The sequence below is a fragment of the Tursiops truncatus genome, chromosome 9, assembly GCF_011762595.2.
Source record: "Tursiops truncatus isolate mTurTru1 chromosome 9, mTurTru1.mat.Y, whole genome shotgun sequence".
In the NCBI taxonomy this organism is placed as follows: Eukaryota; Metazoa; Chordata; class Mammalia; order Artiodactyla; family Delphinidae; genus Tursiops; species Tursiops truncatus.
The window spans coordinates 36939667-36962506 of NC_047042.1; the positions used below are offsets into that span (position 1 = coordinate 36939667).

A 22840-nucleotide genomic window follows, 5' to 3' on the forward strand; every position below is an offset into this window, starting at 1 on the left:
ATTTCATGGCGGGGGTTTTTCTTTTGGACATACTTTTTAAATTTTACTAAACACATTGGAAGGGTTGTTTTAAATTTTGTTTAAATGTTCTCCGAACCAGAATATTTGCAGGACAAGGAGTTCTAGCCAGCAGATTGTTTCATTTGTTGTGTTTGAGTGTGGAAACGTCAGGAATGATAGCTTAAGATGATGCCATAGAACTTTTTCATAAACAGCCTAATAGCATTGTCTAAGGTGGTCTTTGTTTATTAAAGGTGTCAAAGTCTCCTTTGCTATGTTTAGGTAGAATCTAAGTTTCTTTACTCAAGCATGGAAAATATTGTTTGTTTTCTGTTTGGGAGGAAAGCAGTATGACCAAATAAAAGAGTTAAATTTCACTGGAAACAATTATTAAAACAGTCTCAATTGCAAGATGGAAAAAAATGTAGTTTGGTTTTCATATGTTTTTCAAAGGGGGTAAAAAAATGAGGGTTGGGGAAAAGTCAGAAAATCCCTCAATTCTCAGTGGTATCTCAGCAGAGGCAGGGGAAACTATCAGTGCCTACCATTTTAAAACTCTTCATCTTGTAAAAATAATAATTAGTAAGCTCTACAGTGTATACTGAAAATCACAGAACACACAAATCTGATTTTAAAAATCTGGAGGAAACCTCAAGGCTCTCTCTGTCCCTCAAAATATTCTCACACCTTTTGGTTCTGTAGAATAACTCAGTAAAAATCAGAATTCAAGAAGGTTAAAAATTCAAAAGACAGCATTGCAAGAGATTAATAGAGCAACTGATAATTGTGGAAACAATTAGAGCCACACTTATAGAAATAATTAGTACATTAGACATAGAATATAGCAAAGGTCAGGTCAGGTTATTAACATAGACAGAAACTTGGGATAATCACAGTGTATTCCAAGTAAAAACTAAATGATCAATAAGAGAATAGGTGTGAATGATAATAAAGGCATCCAACATATGGATCATGTTTATATGTCAAGTAGACAAACCAAGATGTTATTCTGAAAGTTAGAAGAATATTTCCTTGAAATGACTAACTAGTTCTGTAAGATGTAGAGGGCATATTTTCAAGAAGAATTGGGGAACAGCAACTGACAATTAAATATGGTCTGATTCTAATTAAGATTTTGAACCTCCTCATAAAGAATTCTTCAGGTAGGTACCTAGGAGCAAAAAACAAAAACAAAACTCATAGAAAGGAGGACACTCTGCCTGACCTCTTGTACCTCCACAGTACTTATTATCCAAATACATACAGTGAAGCGTTGTCTATAAACTTTGGAGGGAATCAAAGGGGAATCCAGGAATACTACCGCCAGCCAAATTGTCATTTAGTTAGAAAGACAACAGGAAAAAAATTCGTATGTAACTTCTATGACTCCTTCCTGGTAGAACTACTTGATGTTGAAATCTACCCCAAAAAAATGGTGAATAGAGAGTGAGTAGATGACACATGGACTTTAAAAAGCATCTGGACAATGCTTTGAAACAGTGTTTGAAGACAGTGGTACAGAGACTGCAAATCTCTAAGGGAAAGTGTGAACTAAACTTTTATTCCCAGATAAGCTATTCTTCCAACTAATAGAATGAAGAACTCTAGGAATGTAAAAATGTTGAGGTTTTTATTAAAAAACAAACAAAACCTACTTGCAGCTGAAATTCATCAAATAAAGAAGTGAATTAAAATGAATTTATAAAAGGAGAGGTTTTTATTTAAAACAGTTGTCTTGAGCATAGATAAATTATGTCTAAATTGTGTGAATTATGGCTATAGAATAGTCTATGAATCTAATAAACCTTGTCAGGGTAGAAAAGTACAAGTGACCAGAACAGTGGGTAGAAGAGTTACAAAGTGCTATTTCTTTCTCTCTCATAGTAGGAAATCAATTAGTACTGACTTACAAATGAAGTGCTTTGCCATTGAAAAGTCCAGTGTCTTAATCCTGTTCACGATATTTTACTTAACATTTAGGAAAAGCTCCCTGGAGGTGAACAATAATCTGAAGTATAGCAGCACCTTCAGTTTTATTATATTTAATGGTTTTTTTTTTTTTTGCTAACATTAAATAATTTTTAAATGGCATGCATATGATTCCATTTTCATAAAATGTGCTAATGCTTTTGTTCCTTCATCCTTTTGTCCTACCAGTTTACTGCATATATTATTAATAGAGGATTGTTGAAACGATACTTACCTGATGTTCAGGGTAATTATTTCTAGGTAGTGTTATTTTTGGATGAGTTTTTTTTTTTTACCTTTTTAAAAAACTTCCACATAGTTGATTTTAAGAACATACACTTTTCTTTTCTTCTTGAAACAAGACTGTGCTAAGTTTTAAAAACCTATTTGTCAAGCATTTGCTACTGGGTAAAAACATGTTTCTGTCCTCAGAGACCCCATACCCTAAGAGTATGGGGTCCTCAAGAATTTTATCAGTTTTAATACTTTAAAAGCTAAATTGGAATATCCCTCATGTTCTCATCCTAGACCTTATTTATGTACCGCCAAAGGAAAAATATTTAATTAATTAGTTTATTTATTTATTTATGGCTGCGTTGGGTCTTCGTTGCTGCATGGGGCTTTCTCTAGTTGTGGCAGCGGGGGCTGCTCTTCATTGCGGTGCACGGGCTTCTCATTGCGGTGGCTTCTCTTTGTTGTGGAGCACGGGCTCTAGGTGCATGGGCTTCAATAGTTGTGGCCCGCGGGCTCAGTAGTTGTGGCTCATGCGCTCTAGAGCACAGGCTCAGTAGTTGTGGTGCACGGGCTTAGTTGCTCCACAGCATGTGGGATCTTCCTGGACCAGGGCTTGAACCCGTGTCCCCTGCATTGGCAGGCGGATTCTTAACCACTGCCCAGGGAAGTCCCCAAAAAGAAAATTTTTAAAGTAAGTCATTTTCTTTTTTTTTTCGAGTTCAGAATTCACTCACACTTGTTAAAGTTGAGATACGTGGTTGCCTTATTTCATATATGTCAAGTCAGAAACTAGGGAGGATTTGAGGATTATACCCAATTTTTATGCGAACACTCATGCCAGTATTGTAAATATTGGTAAAAGACATGAAACTCCAGGGTCAGAGGAAAGAATTTGTTACAGCAGTAGCAGTAAGGAGGATAGCAGTGCAGCACTGATTTTCTGAATTGCAGTTCCTCCCCGGGGAAATACAATTAGGGCTGGGTGTTGCTAGGCAGTGGAATGTATTAAAGAAGAATCTAGATATCGGGAAGCACTGCCCTTATACAGGGACTGCTGGCAAACTAGCCCATCCTCCTCTTACAAGAGAGACATTGTCTTTATTACTCTAGAATGCCAAGCAGATTGCTCTATGGAGAGAGATGTCTCTATCTTTACTTTCTACAACGTAAGCAAATTTGCTCCAAGAAGAGAGATGCCTATTTTTGCAAGTCTGCCTGCTATGTGAACATCCTTGAAGAGCCAATTTGGAGTATACTAGCTATTCATGCCTTTTAAAATGTTTGGATACGTGAGAACCCCCTGAAAAATAATCTCCCTGTAATATCTAGAAGATGAGACTCCTTGAGCAAACTTACTGTTGCACAGTGGAAGCTGATTTTATTTCACTATTGATACATGGCTGATGACTATGGAAGTTTTTTTTGTTTTTTGTTTTTTTTGGAATAATCTTCCCTCTGAAATTTGTACTCAAAAACTTTAAACCAAAGTAAAATTCTTGAAATTCATGAGCCAGGTGATTTCTATAGCGTAGCTAAGATCTCAAAACCTTTACCTCTCTTTCTCAAATATTTCGTCAAAATTAGGTAGAATTAAGCTGAATTCTTCTGAAGAGGCAGTGCTCTTAGAGATACAGAGTTTCACGTTTTACTATGGAACAAGCATTGTATTTTAGATACATAAGTAAAGCTTTCTAAATGTAATGCCAGTATTAACCACGAAAATGTGACTTCTTACAGAGTTATAGCAGAGATATCATTACAACAGAGCCCTTGTTTAGTAGTTTTTTGTTCATATTGCTATAATAGAAAAAACTAGAGAATAATTAGAGCATTGAACTATATGGAAGAAAAATTTTATTAGGAAAGCTTTTATAGTGTATGTACTATTTTCTATCTAGTCTGGGACTACCTCTAGTAATAATCTTCCCTTATTATTGTTGCCCTAGTTTAAATCTTATTTCTCTATCATATATAATAATTTCTTTTTGTTTTTATTATTTTTTTTATTGAGGTATAGTTGACATATTAGTTTTAGGTGTATGACATTGTGATTCAACATTTATATACCTTATGGATTGATCACCAAGATAAGTCTAGTAACCATCTGTCACCATACAAAATTACCGCAATATTATTGACTAGATTCCCTTTGTTGTACATTCCATTCCATGACTTACTTTGTAACTGCAAGTTTGTACTACTTTATGTTCTTCACCTGTTTTGCCCATACCCTTACTTCCCCCATCCCCACCCCTCTGGCAACCACCAGCTTGTTCTCCCTTATCTATGAGTTTCTTTATGTTTTATTTTGTTCGTTCATTTGTTTTGTTTTTTAGATTCCATGTATAAGTGTATTTCTCCCTCTGACTTATTTCATTTAACATAATACCCTCTGGAATATCATGGATGTTCCATCCATGTTGTCGCAAATGACAAGATTTTATTCTTTTTTATGGCTGAGTGTATTCCACTGTGTATGCATACATACATATGTGTGTGTGTATTTTATATATATATATAAAATACACACACACCTCCACATCTTCAAGCATTCATCTATCAACAGGCACTTCCATATCTTGGCTGCTACATTGAACACAGTGGTGCTTATATCTTTTTGATTAGTGTTTTCATTTTCTTTGGGTAAATACCCAAGAGTGGAATTGCTGGTTAGTATAGTAGTTATAGTTTTAATTTTTGGAGGAACCTCGATACCGTTTTCCATAGTGGCTGCACCAGTTTACATTCTCACCAACAGTGCACTAGGGTTCCTTTTTTTCCACACCTTCTCTTGCTATTTGTGGTCTTTTTGATGATAGCCATTCTGACAAGTATGAGGTGATCTCTCATGGTGATTTTGATTTGCACTTCTCTGATGATTAGTGATGTTGAGCATCTTTCCATGTGCCTGCTGGCCTTCTATATGTCTTCTTTGGAGAAATGTCTGTTCAGGACTTCCGTCCATTTTTTGATTGGGTTGTGTGTTTGTTTTGATATTCAGTTGTATGAGCTGTTTATGTATTTTGCATATTAACCCTTTTTGGGTCATATCATTTGCAAATACTCCCATTCAGTAGGTTGTATCTTTGTTTTATCAATGATTTCCTTTGCTATTCAAAATCTTGTAAGTTTAATTAGGTCTCATTTGTTTATTTTTGCTTTTGTTTCTTTTGCCTTAGGGGACAGATCCAAAAAAATTTGCTATGATTTATGTCAAAGAGTGTTCTGCCTATGTTTTGTTCTAGGAGTTTTATGGTTTCCGGTCTTTCATTTAAGTCTTTAATCTATCTTGAGTATATTTTTGTATGTGGTATAAGAAAGTGGTCCAGTTTTATTCTTTTGAATGTAACTGTCCAGTTTTTTCAAAACTATTTGTTGAGGAGACTTTCTTTCCGCACTATGTATTATTGGCTTCTTTGTCATAAATTAATTAACCAGATATGGGTGGGTTTATTTCTGGGCCCTCTCCTCTGTTCCATTGATCTATATGTCTGCTTTTGTGCCAGTACCATACAGTTTTGATTACTATAGCTTTGTAGTATAGTTTGAAATCAGGGAGCATGTTACCTCCAGGTTTGGTGTTCTTTCTCAAGATTGCTTTGGCTATTTGGGGTCCTTTGTTATTCCATAGGTACTTTAGAATTATTTGTATTAGTTCTACGATAAATGCCATTGGTATTTTGATAGGGACTGTACTGAATCTGTAGATTGCTTTGGGTAGTATCGTCATTTTAACAAAATTTTTTTTCCAGTCCATGAACACAGTATGTCTTTCCACTTAATCGTGTCATCTTTAATTTCTTTCATCAATGTTTTATAGTTTTCAGAGTATACGTCTTTAATCTCCTTGGTTAAATTTATTCCTAGGTATTTTATTCTTTTTGATAAAATTATAAATAGAATTGCCTTCTTAATTTCACTTTCTGATAGTTTATTATTAGTGTACAGAACTGCAACATATTTTGTATTCTACAATTTTACTGAATTCATTTATTCTAATAGGTTTTTAGTGGAGTCGGGTTTTCTATACATAGTGTCATATCATCTGCAAATAGTGACAGTTTTATTTTTTCTCTTCCAGTTTGTATTGTTTTTGTGTCTTATTCTGGTGTGATTGCTGTGGCTGGGACTTCCCATACTATGTTGAATAGAAGTGGTGATGGTGGGCATCCTTGTCTTTTGCCTGATCTGAAAGGAAAATCTTTCAGCTCTTCACCATTGAGTATAATGTTAGGTGTGGGTTTGTCATATATGACCTTTTTTATGTTAAGGTATGTTCCCTCTATACCTGCCTTATTAAGAGTTTCCATCATAACTGGATGTTGAATTTTGTCAAAAGTTTCTTCTAGATCTATTGGGGTGATCATATGATTTTTATTCTTCATTTTGTGAATGTGCTGTATCATGTTCATTGATGTGTGAATATTGAATCAGACTTGTGTCCCTGGAATTAATCTCACTTGATTATGGTGTATGATCCTTTTAATGTATTGTTGAATTCAGTTTGCTAATATTTTGTTGAGGATTTTTGCATCTATGTTCATCATTGATATTGGCCTGATGAATATTAATTTTCTTTTTTTGTAGTGTTGTTATATGGTTTTGGTATCACAGTGATGCTGGCCTCCTAAAATGAGTTTGAAGGCATTTCTTCCTTTTCAATTCTTTGGAATAGTTAGAGAAGGGTAGGTATTAAGTCTTATTTAAATGTTTGATAGAATTCACATGTGAAGCCCTCACATCCTAGACTTTCGTTTGTTGGGAGTTTTTTCATTACTGATTTAATTTCATTACCAGTCATCAGTCTGTTCAGATTTTCTATTCTTTCCTGATTCAGTCTTAGAAGATTTTATGTTTCTAGGAATTTATCTGTTTCTTTTAGGTTGTCCAATTTGTTGGTGTATAATTATTAACAGTAATCTCTTGTCCATTGTATTTCTGTGGTATTAGTTGTAATTTCTTCTCTTTCTTTTTATTTATTTGGGCTCTCTTTCTTTTTTTTACGATGTGTCTCTCTAAAGGTTTGTGAATTTTTAAAATCTTTTTAAAACCCCAGCTCTTAGTTTCATTGATTTAAAAAGATTTTTTTAAAGTCTCTATTTCATTTATTTTTGCTCTGATTTTCATCATTTCCTTCCTTCAACTAACTGTGTTTCTTTTATTCATCTTTTCCAGGTTCCTTTAGGTGTGAAGTTATATTGTTTATTTGAGATTGTTCTTGTTTTTTGAGGTAGGCCTGCATTACTATAAGCATCCCTTCTAAAACTGCTTTCACTGCATCCCATAGATTTTGGAACAATTGTCTTTCCATTTTCATTTGTTTCAGAGTATTTTTTTTGATTTCTTCATTGACCCATTAATTGATTAGTAGCTTTTGGTTTAGGCTCCAAAATGTTTGTGGTTTTTTTTCCAGTTTTCTTCTTGTAATTGATTTATAGTTTTATACTGTTTGGGTCAGAAAAGATGCTTGGTGTGATTTCAGTCTTCTTAAATTTATTGAGACTTGTTTTGTGGCCTAACATGAGATCTATCCTGGAGAATGTTCATGTGTATTTTTAAAGAATGTGTATTCTGCTATTTTGGGGGTGAAAGGTCTATATATATATCTATTTTTAGTGGTCTAGTGTGTCTTTAAGGCCAGTGTTTCCTTATTGATATTCTGTCTGATATGTCTATTGGTGTAAGTGGAGTGTTAAAGTCTACTATTATCATATTACTGTCAATACCTTCCTGTATGTGTGTTAATATTTGCTTTATATTTGCTCCTTTTTTGGGTGCATAGATATTTATAAGTGTTACAGTCTCTTGTTGAATTGATCCCTTTATCTTTATATAATGACATTCTTTGTCTCTTGTTACATTTTTTGTTTTAAAGTCTATTTTGTCTGATATGCATATTGCTACCCTAGCTTATATGGAAAATCTTTTCTATTCTTTCACTTTTAGTCTGTGTGTGTCTTTAGATATGAAGTGAGTTGCTTGAAGGTGACCTATAGATGGGTCTTATTTTTTTTATCCTTTCAGCCACCTGTGTCTTTTGATTATAGCATTTAGTTCATTTTGATTGAAGTGACTGTTGATTAGGTATGTACTTATTGTCATTTTGTTAGTTGTTTTCTGATTGGTTTTGTAGTTCTTTATCGCTTTCTTCTTCTCTGGTTCTTTTCCCTTCTCATTTGATGACTTTCTTTAGTGTTATGTTTGGATTCCTTTCTCTATTTTTTGTGTATCTGTTAGAGGTTTTTGACTTGTGGTTACCATAAGGTTTATATATAACAAACTATGTATATAGTAGCCTATTTTAAGTTGATGGCGTCTTGAGTTCAAACGCGTTCTAAAAGCACAACATTTTATTCTTACCCATGCTTTATATTTTTGATGTCATATTTTATATCTTTTTACTTTGGGTATCATTTAAATAAATATTTTAGATACAATTTTACTACTTCTGTCTTTTAATCTTCATACTAGCTATATAGGTGGTTGATCTACTACTACCTTTACTATATGTTTGCCTTTACCAGTGAGTTTTTCCTTCATAAATTTCTGGTTTCTAGCTATGGCCTTTTCCATTTAAAGAATTCCCTTTAACATTTCTTATAAGGCCAGTTTTGTGGTGATGAACTACTTTAGCTTTTGCTTCTGGGAAACTCTGTATCTTGCCAGGTAGAGTATTCTTGGTTGTAAGTTTTCTCCTTTCTGTACTTTGAATATATCATGCTAGTCTCTTCTGGGGCCTATAAAGTTTCTGCCGAAAAGTAGCTGATAGTCTTGTGGGGCTGTTCCCTTGTATGTAACTAGTTTCTTTTCTCTTGCTGATTTTAAAATTCCCTCTTTATATTTAAATTTTGACATTTTAATTATAAGGTGTCTTGGTGTGGGTCTCTTTGGGTTCATCTTGTTTGGTACTGTCTGTGCTTCCTGGACATGGATGTCTGTTTCCTTCCCCAGATTTGGGAAGTTTTTAGCCATTGTTTTTTCAAATAGGTTTTGTGTCCTTGTCTCTCTTTGCCTTCTGGGGCCCCTGTGCTTCAAATGTTAGTATACTTGATGTTGTATCAGAGGTCCCTTTTTCTTCTCATTTTTTAAAATTCTTTTTTTATTTTTGTTGTTTTGATTGGGTGATTACAAGTACCCTATCATGCAGATTGATGATTCATTCTTCTGCATCTTCTGATCTCTTGTTGATTCCCTCTAGTGTATTTTTCATTATAGTTATTGTATTCTTCAGCTCTGATTGGCTCATTTTTATATTTTCTTTTTAAGTTCTCACTGAGTTCACATACTTCTCTCCATTCAGTGAGGTTATTTATTACTGTTAATTTGAACTCTTTATCTGATAGAACTGTTCATTTTCATTTTGTTGAGTTCTTTTTTTGAAGTTTTGCCAACTTTCATTTGGAAGATAGTCTTTTGTTTCCTCATTTTACCTAATTCTGTTTCTGTGTATTAGGTATATCAGCTACATCTCCTGGTTTTGAAAGAGTGACCTTGTATAAATGGTGTCCTGTGGGGCCTGATGGTGCAGTCTCCCCTGGTCATTGTGCCCTCCTCTTGTGGTTGGGCCACAGTTGTTGCAGGCATGCTGAAACGGTGTGCTGGTTCTTGGCCTGGCTGGCTGAGAGGTCTGGCCACAACTGCTCCTGGCCTGCTGATGTGTGGGGCTGGCTTCTGAGAGCAGGAGCCACTTTGGAGAGGTGCTGGTGCTGACTGAGGCCAGCCACTGGGTGGGGTGGGGCAGCAGGTACTTTGGAGAAGCTAGCTGGGTTGGGTGGGTTGAGGAGGGCTGTTCCTCAGGGGAATACTGGGGTGGGGCACATGGGTTAACTAGGTTGATGAACAGTGGCAGAAATGGCAACGGCCTGATAGGTAGAAGAGTTTGAAAAAAAAAAAAGTTGCCTGCCACTGCTTCTGTCCCTGGAGAGAGTTCTACCAGATTTCTGCCCCTCCAGCACAAGCCCTGAAATTAGTCAGTAAATTTCCTTTGATAATACCTAGGCTCTTTTCAGGGCTCTGCCTCTGTGCTGGGACTCTGAGTGAGTTTGTGTGTGAGCCTTTCACGAGCAGTATCTTGATTTCTCACAGCCCTCTACCTCGCCCGGATGTGCGCCCCACTGGTTTTCAAAGGCAGATGTTATGGGGGCTCATCTTCCTGGTGCAGGCCCCTCGGGATGGGGAGTCCAATGTGGGGCTCCTAGCTCCTAGCTCCTAGCTCCTCAGGGGGAACCTTCATGGTTGTGATATCCCTCCTGCTTATGGACAGCTGCACTGGGGGTGGGGGTTCTGATTAGACTGCATGTCTGCCCCTCTGCCCGTCCTTCCTGTCTTGATGTGGCCTTTTCTTTATAGCATTGGTTGTAGAAAGTCTGTTCTGCTAATCTTCAAGTCATTCTCAGAGATAGTCATTCTATATGTAGTTGTAGTTTTGGTGTTTCATGGGAGGGGTGAACTCAGGATCTTCCTACTCTGCTATCTTGATCTGGACCCTCAGAAGGCGGCCTATGATGGTAATCTCTTGTTGCTTTCCCTGTTTCTAGTCATTCCATATTTAGTAAAATGTATTCTTTGTAACTGTAGTATTTAACATGCTTCCAGAATTCTCTAAAAATTCTTGTCTAACCAATTTTTAAATTTTATTCAAATATTTTCTACTGTATATTTTTTGTATAAGAAAAACCAGACTATTTGCCTATTCCTGAATATATCTTGAGCCTTTTCAACATTTTTTTATCTAAAACAATTTCCTATATCCTTATTTGCTACAATAATGTTAATTATTTTGGGACTACTTCAAGTGGGTTTTTTTTGGTAGCCTCATAAACTTCAGTCTGAATTATTTTGCTCTTATGCATGGTCCTTGGCGTTATGTGCCTATAGAAATTTTGTGCTCATAAAGTTGTTTATGCTCATGTTTGGTCTTTCTATCTAGTTTGTAAACTCTTTTTTCCTCTAATTTTTTCTCCTAGCATGTAAAAGTCACATCTGGCAGAGATCTTCAGCAAATCATCTTAGAGCAATGCTACAATTTTGTTTGTGTGAATGTAAGTAGTTAATACAAATGATTGAAAGCACTTGAGGATTTGTATAAATGTAATGTTTGACAAGTAGTTAGTTTTCTTGTTTCTTAAGTATTTGAATTTAAGATTTTGATAGGTGAGTTGTGTTATTCAATATGTATTTAGAAATGTTATTTTTGTCTTTTGAAATAGGGAAATAACATTTTCTAACAACTTAGTTCACGTAATGAGAAGAGGGTGATATTTCTTTAAATGGTATTTTCAAATTTCTGGTAAAAAGTAGATAAGAAGATAGGTTTGAATTAATGAATTAAAAAAATTTTAATAGCTATAATCTTATGGGTATCCTTTAACATTGTTTGAAAATTTAAAATTAAGCTTGATAGATATTTTGAATGTTTAAATGTTTAAAAGCTCTCCATTTTTCTACTTGAATGAACTAAGTCACTTAAGAACTTCTTTTATTTTTCTGGTCTTTCAGGTTATGACCTCTGATTTTGAAGAAACCCAGAAATTACTGAATATGCTTGAAGAGAGTAATCTTTCCATTTTATATCCTGTTGTTGTTATTTCAGTAAGTGAATTAATGCAGATTTTTCAAACTTAGGCTTTGTTCCTTGAAATTCAACTTTTCTTTTTAACAAAATTTCATCCAACTGAAGAAATCCATCTAAACCCAAACGAAAAAACTCTTCTCGGTGGGTTCTTGAACGCACTTTCTTGCTTTGAGTAATCTGACTGCAGGTCCTTATTATTTCAATTATTTGGTTGAACTGATAGGTTTTCACCCTAGTAAAAATTGCATGTCTTTTCCTTCATTAGAATTTCAGAGGTTATTGCTGAGTTGACTTGTTGTTTGGATAATGTGAAAGAGCTTTATTTTAGTGTACTACCAGAATGCCATTAGAGAAGAAATCCCAAAGTTAAAAAACTGAGGGGCACAAATCAGATGGAAGAAAATACTCTTAGGTTGTTTCATCTTCTCTGTTCCATGGACAGCAAAAGTAGAATGAGCGGACTTCCCTGGTGGCGCAGTGGTTGAGAGTCCGCCTGCTGATGCAGGGGACACAGGTTCGTGCCCCGGTCTGGGAGGATCCCCCATGCCGCGGAGTGGCTGGGCCCGTGAGCCATGGCTGCTGAGCCTGCGCGTCCAGAGGCTGTGCTCCGCAACAGGAGAGACCACAGCAGTGAGAGGCTCGCGCACCGCAAAAAAAAAAAAAAAAAAAAAAAAAAAAAGTAGAATGAGCAACAGATAAAAGAGAAGTCCTAGAAAAATGGCCCATGAAAGTTTGGGAGAGATCTTTTCTGTGAAAGCCTAAAAATGTATGTTTAGTACAGAATTCACTTGATTGGCCTTTTTAACTGTGCAGCAGAGGGGTATTTCAGAGGGCAAGACCAGGAAGTAACAAAACCAGAGCCCAGGACTGACAAACTAGCTGAGAAGAATCTGTTGTCAGCAGCATTTTGCTGTGGGAAGGCGTTCCAAACATGAAATTTTCAAAACAATTGCTTAGCAATTGTTGAATTCATAAAGCTCAGGCCTGTGCCATAGTGTGGGAATTAAATTCTTGTTAGGTGAGATTGTTAATACAGAATAAAGAAAATTTGCACTAAAAATAAGTAGCTCTAGACTGAGCCATGCAAGTAGAAACAGATTAGCAATTGGGGGAAGTTTGATGATTTCACCTGCCTATTGTATTTGATTTTATGCCCTAGAGATGAGTTCCATGAGTGCTGCTGGTCATGGAAACCCAGATTCCTCATGTGAATGATTTTAACAGAAATATAGATGTTTTCATTGATATTTTTAGGAACAGCATGAAATGCTCCGAATGCTGAAGGGCTCTAAGTCTTCATAGGTTGGAGATAAATTCAGAGTTCTGTTTGGCTCCCTATTCATCGCTCCACATTAACTTTCTTAGAAATCTCATTCACACCATGTCCCCAGGTATTCTTCTGAAGAGGCAGAAGAGTGCTGTAAAGAGAGCAAAGGCTTTGAATTCAGAATACCTTGCTTCCTTGGTCAAGTTACTTAACTTTTCTGAGGCTTGCTTTCCTCCTTTTAGAAATGAGGCTAGTAGCCCTACTTCTTAAATCACTGTCAGGATTAAAATGATTGAATGTAAAATGTAGTTGATATTATAGTGCTGGGCCCTTGGCAGCCGTGCAATGTTAGTTTCATTTAATAGTCTAGCTCCTGCTCTTTCCAATTTGGATGAGACGAACCGAAGCTCACTGATGCTGCTCTAATCTGATTCCTGAGCTTCAGTCCTACATTGTTCAGCATTTTATCAGGTACTTCCATTTGAGTACTTGACTATCTTCTCACACCTAGCATGTCAGATCTCTCCCAGAAGCACATTCCCCATCAGTTGACTTCTCTTAGTGGCAGTATAGTTGTGGCAGGCATGCAGGTGGGAATCTGTGTCATCATGAATTTTCCTTCTACCCCTTTCCTCTGCTTCTCTTCACCAAATACGTACACACACACAGCATTTTTAAACTGTTAGTTCTTGTAGTTTATTGTTACTATTGTATCTCAAGTTCAGTCCTTTGCATTTGCTTCCATAAATATTTGCATTTAGTTTTCTGTTGACTCCTGTAGAGTTCCATTTCACATATCCTAGTAAATGCCAGATTTTCATTCTTTTTTTTGGCTACCTAGTGTGCCGTATTAAACTAAGGGAAAAGATGGACAATCCTCTAGTTAGGAAGGAAGTGTCTACGAGAACTAGTTTTAGAATAGTATTATTATAAGTCAGTATACGCTAAGTCAATATGCTATAAAAACTGTAAAATGTTCACTTTAAACTGGAGAGTTGTCACTCTATAGTTAATACTTGTCTACCTGTTATTTTCCCATTACATAGGTAGAATCAGTGTGGTGATTATTAGGGTTATTATTAAACTTAATAGGAAAATGTCTCTAGAACATATCTGGAATCTGTATCCTTGGGGTGGAACAAATCACTGGCAAGGTAAAGAATACTGCCTTGTTGGATTGAGAGTCAAGTAAATTGTCTCTGGATTTTTTTAATTGTCCTGTAAATGATTGTGTAAAGCCTTCATCTTTTTTTTCCTTCTGATGCTACTTTACCCCCAAATTGCCAAAAGCCCATTTCAGTTTCCCCGTGACTTAAAATTTGACAGAATCATTCAAATATTCCCCAAATAAATAGTTGTGTGGAAAATCCAGTGTAGAATAAAAGACTTAAAGTTGAGTCTAGATATCTGGGGACACAATTTTTACATTAGTTAAGTGGGAACAATGCATACACATATAGTGTGTGGATATGAAAGTATGAATACATATGCAGACATGTATACATATATATGTAATTGAAAAGATATTATGTGGATCAGTTAGCTCTGAGGCTATGGTGTGTTTACTTTGCTTCTCTCTGAATTACTTCTCTAGAAGATTAAGCCAAGACAAGAAGGACCCTACCGTGGGGGATTTTTTTTTTTTTTTTAAATAAGCCTTTTTCAAGCACTTTTAAATTCTGAGAAGCGTCTGTTCATTTGCTTCCCTCAACAGGTAGATGTTATTCATCAGAAAATAAATCCAAAGTGACATCCGAGTCATAGGAAAGTATCTCCATTTTTATTTGGGGATTATGTGATTCAGTAGTTATTGAACGCATGTATTGTAAATGTTCAGAGGCCTATTTTTTCTTGGCTGACATGCAGTACAGTGGTCCTTTTTCCTGTGCCATGGTTTATCAACTTTGATTTTCAGTCCATCTGAAGAGAGGAAGGCTTGGTAGGAATCAGTCAGATGAAAAGGAAAATTGTGGTTGAGTAGGTGTTTGTGAGGGTTTTTTCAACTCAGAGGGTATTTAGTTAAGGCCCTCATTTGCAGTGTCATCATGTTTTACTGTACAAGGACAAATATTCAGAAGAAATGGGACTGCAAGTCAGTTTAGCTGGGGCGTTTGTTTGACGAAAACATTAGATCATGTTCTCAGTGCTAAAGAATTAATGTCAGGACTGCAGTATTGATGAAGCCCACATATCTCTTCTATTATATTCTTATGTAGATACAGAAAAATATTTTGGAATACCCTGGTTAGCTGTCATTCAGTAGTCATTCAGAAGGTACGTGTGACTTTCAAGTTCATTCTGGAGTATTTACACCTTGGAGGGAGCTAACTACTAAAGGAATGGACGGTTAATGGTGCTGGGTTCTAGGTATTTAGGATACTTAGGTTTTAGTTCGGGTTCTGTAGGATTCTTCGTTGTTCAAAGATCAGAGATCAACTTCTCCCTGGATTTTATGAAAGCAAAATGGGTTAGGAAATACTTAATGCAGGAGGTTTTTGTTATCTAAGATAAACTGGCATAGGTAGAGGCTACTGCTCTAAGATCCATGTAGAGAAAGGAACAAAATTTTAGCATGAGCAGTAGGACAAATAATTGGGATTTTATTTTAGAAGAACTAAGATATTTATTAAAATAATTTTATCTTCTGTTTTTAAAATTTAGGTTATGTTTGCAAAAATAAACTTTTTTGAGTGATCTTGTAGACATTTATATGATAATATGTTGTGACATGCTTCATTTCAACTGGTCATTTTTGCGAAAATATTTTTGGTTATTTTTAGTTTTGTAAGAAATATTCTTTATTACTATGTTCAAAATACCTTTTTGGACTATCTATTTGGTCATCATTCTTATATTCTTTTTATGTATTTTAAGTAGTCTCATTTTGCCTGCTTCTTAATTCTTGATGATGTTGAATATGATTTAAGGAATTTATCAATGTTAATTTGATCAACTTAAAAAATCTTCTGTTTTGGTAGGTATAACTTAATTGTAGTTATAATGAGTTATCAGAACTTTCCAAATTTCCGTAGTCAGCTGGAGACTGACGGATGATAAAATAGGTGCTAGCATTAAAGTGAGGAGAGATAGTTGGGTGGGGTCACTGTTTAAGTATTCTGTTTCTCAGTGCATCTGTGTGGCTTAGGATGACGTTTGTTATTGTATGCAATCTTTCAACTGTGAGCCTTTGGGAACACATATTTGGATAGCAATCACACCTTGTACTAGACTAGTCTCTACTTGAAAGAAAAAAAAAGCCTTTTTAAAACTAGAAACTGGTTGGCATGAAGGAATTTTAAAAATTTAGATCACTTTCTGTGTTTTTTTTAACAAGAAAAACCTTATAAACATTAAAGGCCAATGCTTTCTTTCATAAAGTTGTATAAGAATTATGCTTAAGAAGCCTTTTCAGATGTGATTTTTGATGCTGTTTAGTCTATCACGTAAGTTACCAAGGAGCCAAGTTTTTATCCCGAGTTGACTGAAGTTTTTGTTAGCCTGTCGTTCTTGTGGTTACCAGGGAGTGTATAGTACTGCTAGCACCTTTTCCAGATTGCAGCAAGAGGGTCATCTGAAAGCTCTTTTGGAATCATCTGATACAATAACTATCAACATGGGACATGTTCAGTTTTCTATTTTCTATTATTTGTTTTTTTCACTACTTAAGTAATGATAAACAAATATTTAGAAAAGACAATATTTGAGATCTATTAGAATAGTAAAAGGTAAATTCATAAAGTTTCTGATATAAAAATCACTCCAAAAAACCCCCATAGGCTTCTATTTAAATTGTACAAGACACAAAAGTGTTAAGAGTCTGAATCGTAGGTTGTCTTTGCTTAGAAATTAATGATCAGAGAAGTGTTTTTTCCCTGGTAATGGAGGAGATTTTCAGAAGACAAAGCTAAGTGTAGCTGTTTTCCATCCAAGATTATCTAAAATCAAATGTAAAACTGTCAAAAAATACTTTCCAGGTCCAGAAAATAAAATAGAGATTCTACTTTTTTTGGATCTGGCAAGATTTCCACAAAATATTCTTTAGTACTACTATCAGATGAGATAATGGACAGTATATTCTTACTTATTCAGTGAGCATAGCTGATTCATATAATAGGCACCAAAAGTTTAATCTTTAAAAACAGAAAGAAATTGACCACAAATTTAAGTGGAAGTTAAAAACTGAGAAATGAAGCAGATTCTTTAATTTTACTTGATAAAATAGTTTATCACTTTCCACAGCAAAATAATTTTACAGTAATTATCTGGATAATTATCCAAGAGCTCTAATTTCCCCTGACAATGTAGACAATAATTTTATTGGTGCTTTAGGAGAGATAGGAATCTTTTCATGAATTTACTTAAGCAAAAAACAAATTCCCATATGGAATTTTAATGCTTTGAAAAACATAAATAAACCTTCAAAAGTGCCTAATTTAGTTCTAGTTACAGGAAAGTAGTTTATTGACATAATAGATCAGAATACATGATCTTTAAAATACTTCAAAATGTTTAATATTTGAACATGTCAGCAAATAAAAAAAATGGAAAACCACCATCAATTGACACTTGATACATTCACATCTGGGGAAACTGTCACAGAGATGTAAATTGTTTCCAGAAGGTTCCACACTCACCAGTGGCAGAGCCAGGAACAGAATCAATCCAATGTGCAGTTTATCATATACACTTGTTACTCTAATGCTCTCATGAATGTGTTAAATAATAAGATGGAAAGAGATTAAAAATACACATATACATATATATATGTGTTTAAAATTTCTTCCTAATAAAGAACAAATGACAATTGGAAAAACACATTGATTCCTTCTTTTAAGTGCTAATGGTTTCTTTCTTTAGCTTCACAGGGTACTGAGCCTTTATTGAACTTAAGTTATAAAAATCTGTGGTCCTGTTAAATTTCTTAACAGAACCCAGCATGTGTATTTTTCCCTTTAACTTCTTGTTCTATACATTTCATTCTGTTAACCTTATTACTACTGGACTAAGAAAGTGTGTTTTTAAGGCAAAATTTCTTATAAGACCAAAAAAGAGAGCGCTTCCTATCATAATTCTTACTGCTTCCATATTGGGTTTACTCTTTATGCGGCACAGTTTACCTTAGAACAATATTGGTTTGAACTGCGCAGGTCCACTTATAGGCAGATTCGTTTTAGTAGTAAATACTATAGTACTATAGGATCCTAGTTGGTTGAATCCACAGATGCTGAGGAACTGTGGGATGGAGGAGGAATCGTGTATTCGGAGGGCTGACCGTAAGTTATGCGTGGATTTTCAGCTGTGCAAAGGGTTGGTGCCCCTAACCCCCCATATTGTTCAAGGGTCAACTATGAATGTTTCAGGTCCTAGTTTATTTACATTTATTTTTGAATGGATATTGTGTGTGTGTGTGTGTGTGTGTGTGTGTGTGTGTGTATGTATGTGAGTGTTTAATAGCCAATGAATGACCAAGGGATTAGGCCCCATTCCCTCTTCTATTCCTGTCTCAACCATGTTGCTATTGTAGCCTTATGGATACCTTGATTTTTCCCTTAGAAAATTATAACTTTATTATATGTTAAACGTCTGTGATGTCATCACTTAAGATACTTTAAATTTCTCTCTTTCATGTTTGTACACAGCTTCAGTGGCAGAAATGCAATCACTTCCACAAAATTCTACAAATGTTTTCATTTGTTTTCTTCTCATATAGTAAGTCTCAGGTATTTCCTGCCTAAATCAGTAATAAAATCTAAGTAAATATTGGTTTAAAATACCTTTGGAACCTTTTTGCCCTTTCAGTCACTAAGGGATTCATATCTAACACAAAGATGAGGAATGATGAAATCATTCTTGTAGGAGGTGTTGAGTAGAAAGAATTGACTGCTTTTTTAAGTTTTAGGTGATCTTTGCTTCCGGCTAAATGGTTACTAGAAAGTTTGTGTTGTGGGATATAGAAATTCCCTAAGATTAATTGTGATGGACATGTAACTGATGATGTGTAAAGAACTGATTCTCATAGGACATACCTTCTGGTAGTCTTTCTTTTAATGAATAAAGGTTATTTATTTTCAGATAGAATGATGTTCTAATGGGTGTACAAATAGAATGAATTCCAGAGAACTTTTTCTCTGTTTTCAGAATAATTTTTTTTTCTTGATTAAGCATGGAGTTTGGAATCACTAATTTTCTATTTTAAGTAGTTTACTAAACTTGGTCAGATGAACAAAGTTGTTTGTGAATTTATTTGCCAGTGCTGTCCTAGCAAATCAGTTTATAAAATTTAACATGAAATGAATAGGAGGCAAAATAAATGAAAATAGCCTCCTTTGTTAAGTGGCTTACATGAATTTTAGCCCTAGAAAAGGAAATAAACAATTGGTTTGGTCATTCCGTTTTTAAAAATTATGTCGGGATTTCCTTTATTAGATTTTTTTTGTGCACTGGATTCTGTTTTAAACAGTGGAAATGGCCCTTAGCTTAATTATGTCATGCTATTTCTTTACAAAGATGGGACTAAATATATTTTCAGTACCGTTTATTATTTTAAAATTACATGTTATACTTCTGTAATTGATTAGAAATATATATGTTAATATGAACATAGCTAAGCCTGACTTTGTTTATAATATCTAAAAGGATTTTACTTCATGGAGAAAACAAAATTCTATTTTTGTAAAGGAGGTGTTGAATAGAAAGAATTGGCTATTTAACGTTTTAGGAGATCTTTGGCAAGGTAAGGATGTGAACCTGGAGTGGGATTCAAGGTATAGGTACTCGGTGTGTGCAAGTAACACACCTGCTAACCTTGTCAAGTTATTTCCTGTCTCTGAACTTTAGGTCAGAATTTTTATCTATAAAAGAGCAGGATGTTCTTGATTGCATCTAAGTAGCTTCTCTTTCTAAAAATATTGTCTATACGACAAAATTTTGTGATGTCTTTTTACTTTTATATGATCCACGACGGATGTCTTTTACATAAAGATATAGTAGAGCAATTTAGATGATTACAGTCATGTTCAATATGAATCAGGTGGTAGGATATTCCTTTTTTGAGCAATTTTTGACACCTTTCTGTACTTTAATCCTTATCACAAGACTCATGGGATTTTTAAAATGGTTTCTCTTGTGTTTGCCTCTTTCTTATTTATCCTCCTATTTCATAGGCTGGGTTTTATTGCGTTAAGTCTAGCTCTTCCCTTTTTGCATTTATCCCTTTTTTTCTCTCTAACAACAGTTGCAAGATTAATTTTTCTCCCATCTCCCAAGAAATCTATCCTTCCATGTGTAGCCAGGTCCTGCCTTCTGAAAATGATTTATTAATCATTAAAACTCACACCAATGCTGTTTCTTACTAATTCATCTTAAACTTACCCTAGGTGCTGTCTAGTTAGCACTTTACAGGGAACTATCCTAGTCTCTTCATTATCTAATTAATTGCTTAATATAAATTCATATAGCATTTACTGAACATCTGTGTGTCAGGTATTTTGACATACATGTAGCCTATTTCATAATGTAATACATTTTTAAACTACATCTTACTTTAGAAGAATGAGGCATTTCCATATGTGCTAATTTTCCAGATTTTCATATCTTGATCTGAAGTAAGGAAATAATTTTATTTAGCTAATTTTGTTTTTGTAAATGAAGATTCTTAATAATATGAGCTTAATTAAAAGACGAGAAGTGACGCAGTGGTTGGGAGGTCACAGGACTCTGGTCACTATCTGTCCCTTCTTTCCACCACCCTAAGGTAAGAACTGTAATTAGGTCTGTTTGAGAAAGGGGCAGTTTAGCCTGGAATAGAATATCAGGATAGATCTTCTTAAGTATAAGGGAGAAAGCTGAAATTTGGAAGGCTGAGTGGGGTCTGAGTCTATGAGGAGTAAGAGGAATAGCATTTCTATTTGGAAAGAGTAGCACATAGGATGGTTAGAACTGGAAAGAGCCAGTGTATCTGAAACAGAGAGAACGAATTACACATTGGGGAGAGTTAAGGTGAGAACACAGGTCTAGATCAAGGTGGGCCTTCGAAGTTTGAACTCTATAAAGGAGTACTGCACGGTAGAAATTGATGTGATCAGCTTTGCATTTTACACATCATTCTGGATGCAACACAGAGAATGGACTAAAGTGATCCAGAGGGATTCCTTGATGCATTTGATTTCATTTAGAGACTCTTGCAGTAGTCTAAGAAATAATGGTGGTGGCTAGGACTAGGGTAGTTTTATAGTGAATGTGCAGAAATGGCTAGAACCAAGATATATTTAAGAGATAGAAGTACCAAGATTTAGTGCTTCATTTAATAAGAGAGGAAGCATAATCTCTGATTTTATGTTTTGTGAAATTGGGTGCATAATAGCAAAATAGGCAACATTAGAGAACGATCTTTATGGTTTGTTTCTGAAAGCTGAATAGGCAGATGATTATCGTGAACTTGTTGGCAGAAATAATTAGAAAGATTTCACTCATATCCAAAAGCTTTCTAGGCGTTTGTGTGTTGGTGTTTTATGTGTGTGTGTGTTTGAACAGAAGTTTTTATCCTAAAACCTATACTTGGAAAGGCAAGTTACTTGCCTCCAAGGCCTCCTTAATAATTGAATTTTAATAGAATTCCAGGTATAAGCACAATTTAAAATACCTTTCATATAATGCTTTTGCCAAGTTATATAGTGTTTGTATGATGGATCATGTTTTTTACAAAATTTTCTCTGTACTAATGCTACACATTCTGAGAAAAAACAAAAACAGTAAAACAAATCTTGTCCATGGTTTGAGTCATTAGCAGACAGGAAGATGGTAAGAATATTCCAAGCCTAAGCACTATTCCCTTAGGATAAAAATTTATAGCTACCTAAAAATAGATTACTTAGGCAGTTTTCTGGAAACTCAACTTTCTTTTATTGAAAGAATGGAAAGGTGATGGAATTAGTGCAAAAAGCTTCTTGTTCCAAACATCCTTTGGCTTGAGCCCTACTTGCCATAAGTTTATACGTGACACTTTTGAAAAGTATAGCATGATTCAGTTTTCCAGGCACCACAGGTTTTATTTTATGGGATTTTGAAGTTTATACTTATTCTACTCAAATGCTGGGATACTTTATTCACTGGTACCTGCTAAGGTAGAATGCAACAGGTGTTGCCAAGATAATCCTAGTGTCAGTAGTGGAAAATTCTTATTTGGGAATGACAGGACTGTTAAGTCTGCCTGTCTCTTCTGAGTACTCTGAGTATTATATCCATTTCTAGATCATTGGAGAAAGAACTATAAATGTCTTCTGAAAAAATTCAATGTGTTTATGGTAATAACTGAGTTCTAGGATTTTTGCTCAACCAATGAAAATATAACTGATCTTCTGTTTCTTGTTCTTCCCGTTTGTAAGAAATGCAGCTCTCACGACATTTATAGTTCTCAACCCCACCCCAACCCCAAATGTAGCCTGCTAATGCATATTATTAGTATGATTATGTTAATGTTAGTAATAACAGACATTCATTGAATGTTTGACATAATGAGTCACTATCCTTTTCTTTTAAAGTAAATAATCCTATTTAATCCTCAGAGCAATCCTAAGAGTTGATTATCATAGATGCTGTTATCCTCAGTTCAAGAATAAGCGCTGTGCTCATTTCACTTTATCACATGACATTGATGAGGGATGTCAATACTTGCCCTTTTCAAGTAACAATAGATTGTTGAAGAAAAGAGTCTGAAAAATCGTTTAGTAGAATGCTCTCATTTTACAAGAGATAATTGAGGCCGTTTTCTCTCCCTGGATCTGAGATAAATTTTTTAT

At 35.0% G+C, this 22840-nt stretch overlaps 1 protein-coding gene across 6 annotated transcripts in view; it reads left to right on the forward strand.

The window, feature by feature from the left end:
* The window catches only part of CRPPA (CDP-L-ribitol pyrophosphorylase A), a 383981-nt gene that overhangs the window by 146067 nt on the left and 215074 nt on the right, over window positions 1–22840 (forward strand). For all 6 annotated transcript variants that reach the window (XM_073809655.1, XM_073809654.1, XM_073809656.1 and 3 more), the window contains 2 exons: window positions 11169–11243; window positions 11701–11793. In XM_073809655.1, coding sequence (XP_073665756.1) covers window positions 11169–11243; window positions 11701–11793 — 168 coding nt within the window. The remainder of the gene's footprint in view (window positions 1–11168; window positions 11244–11700; window positions 11794–22840) is intronic.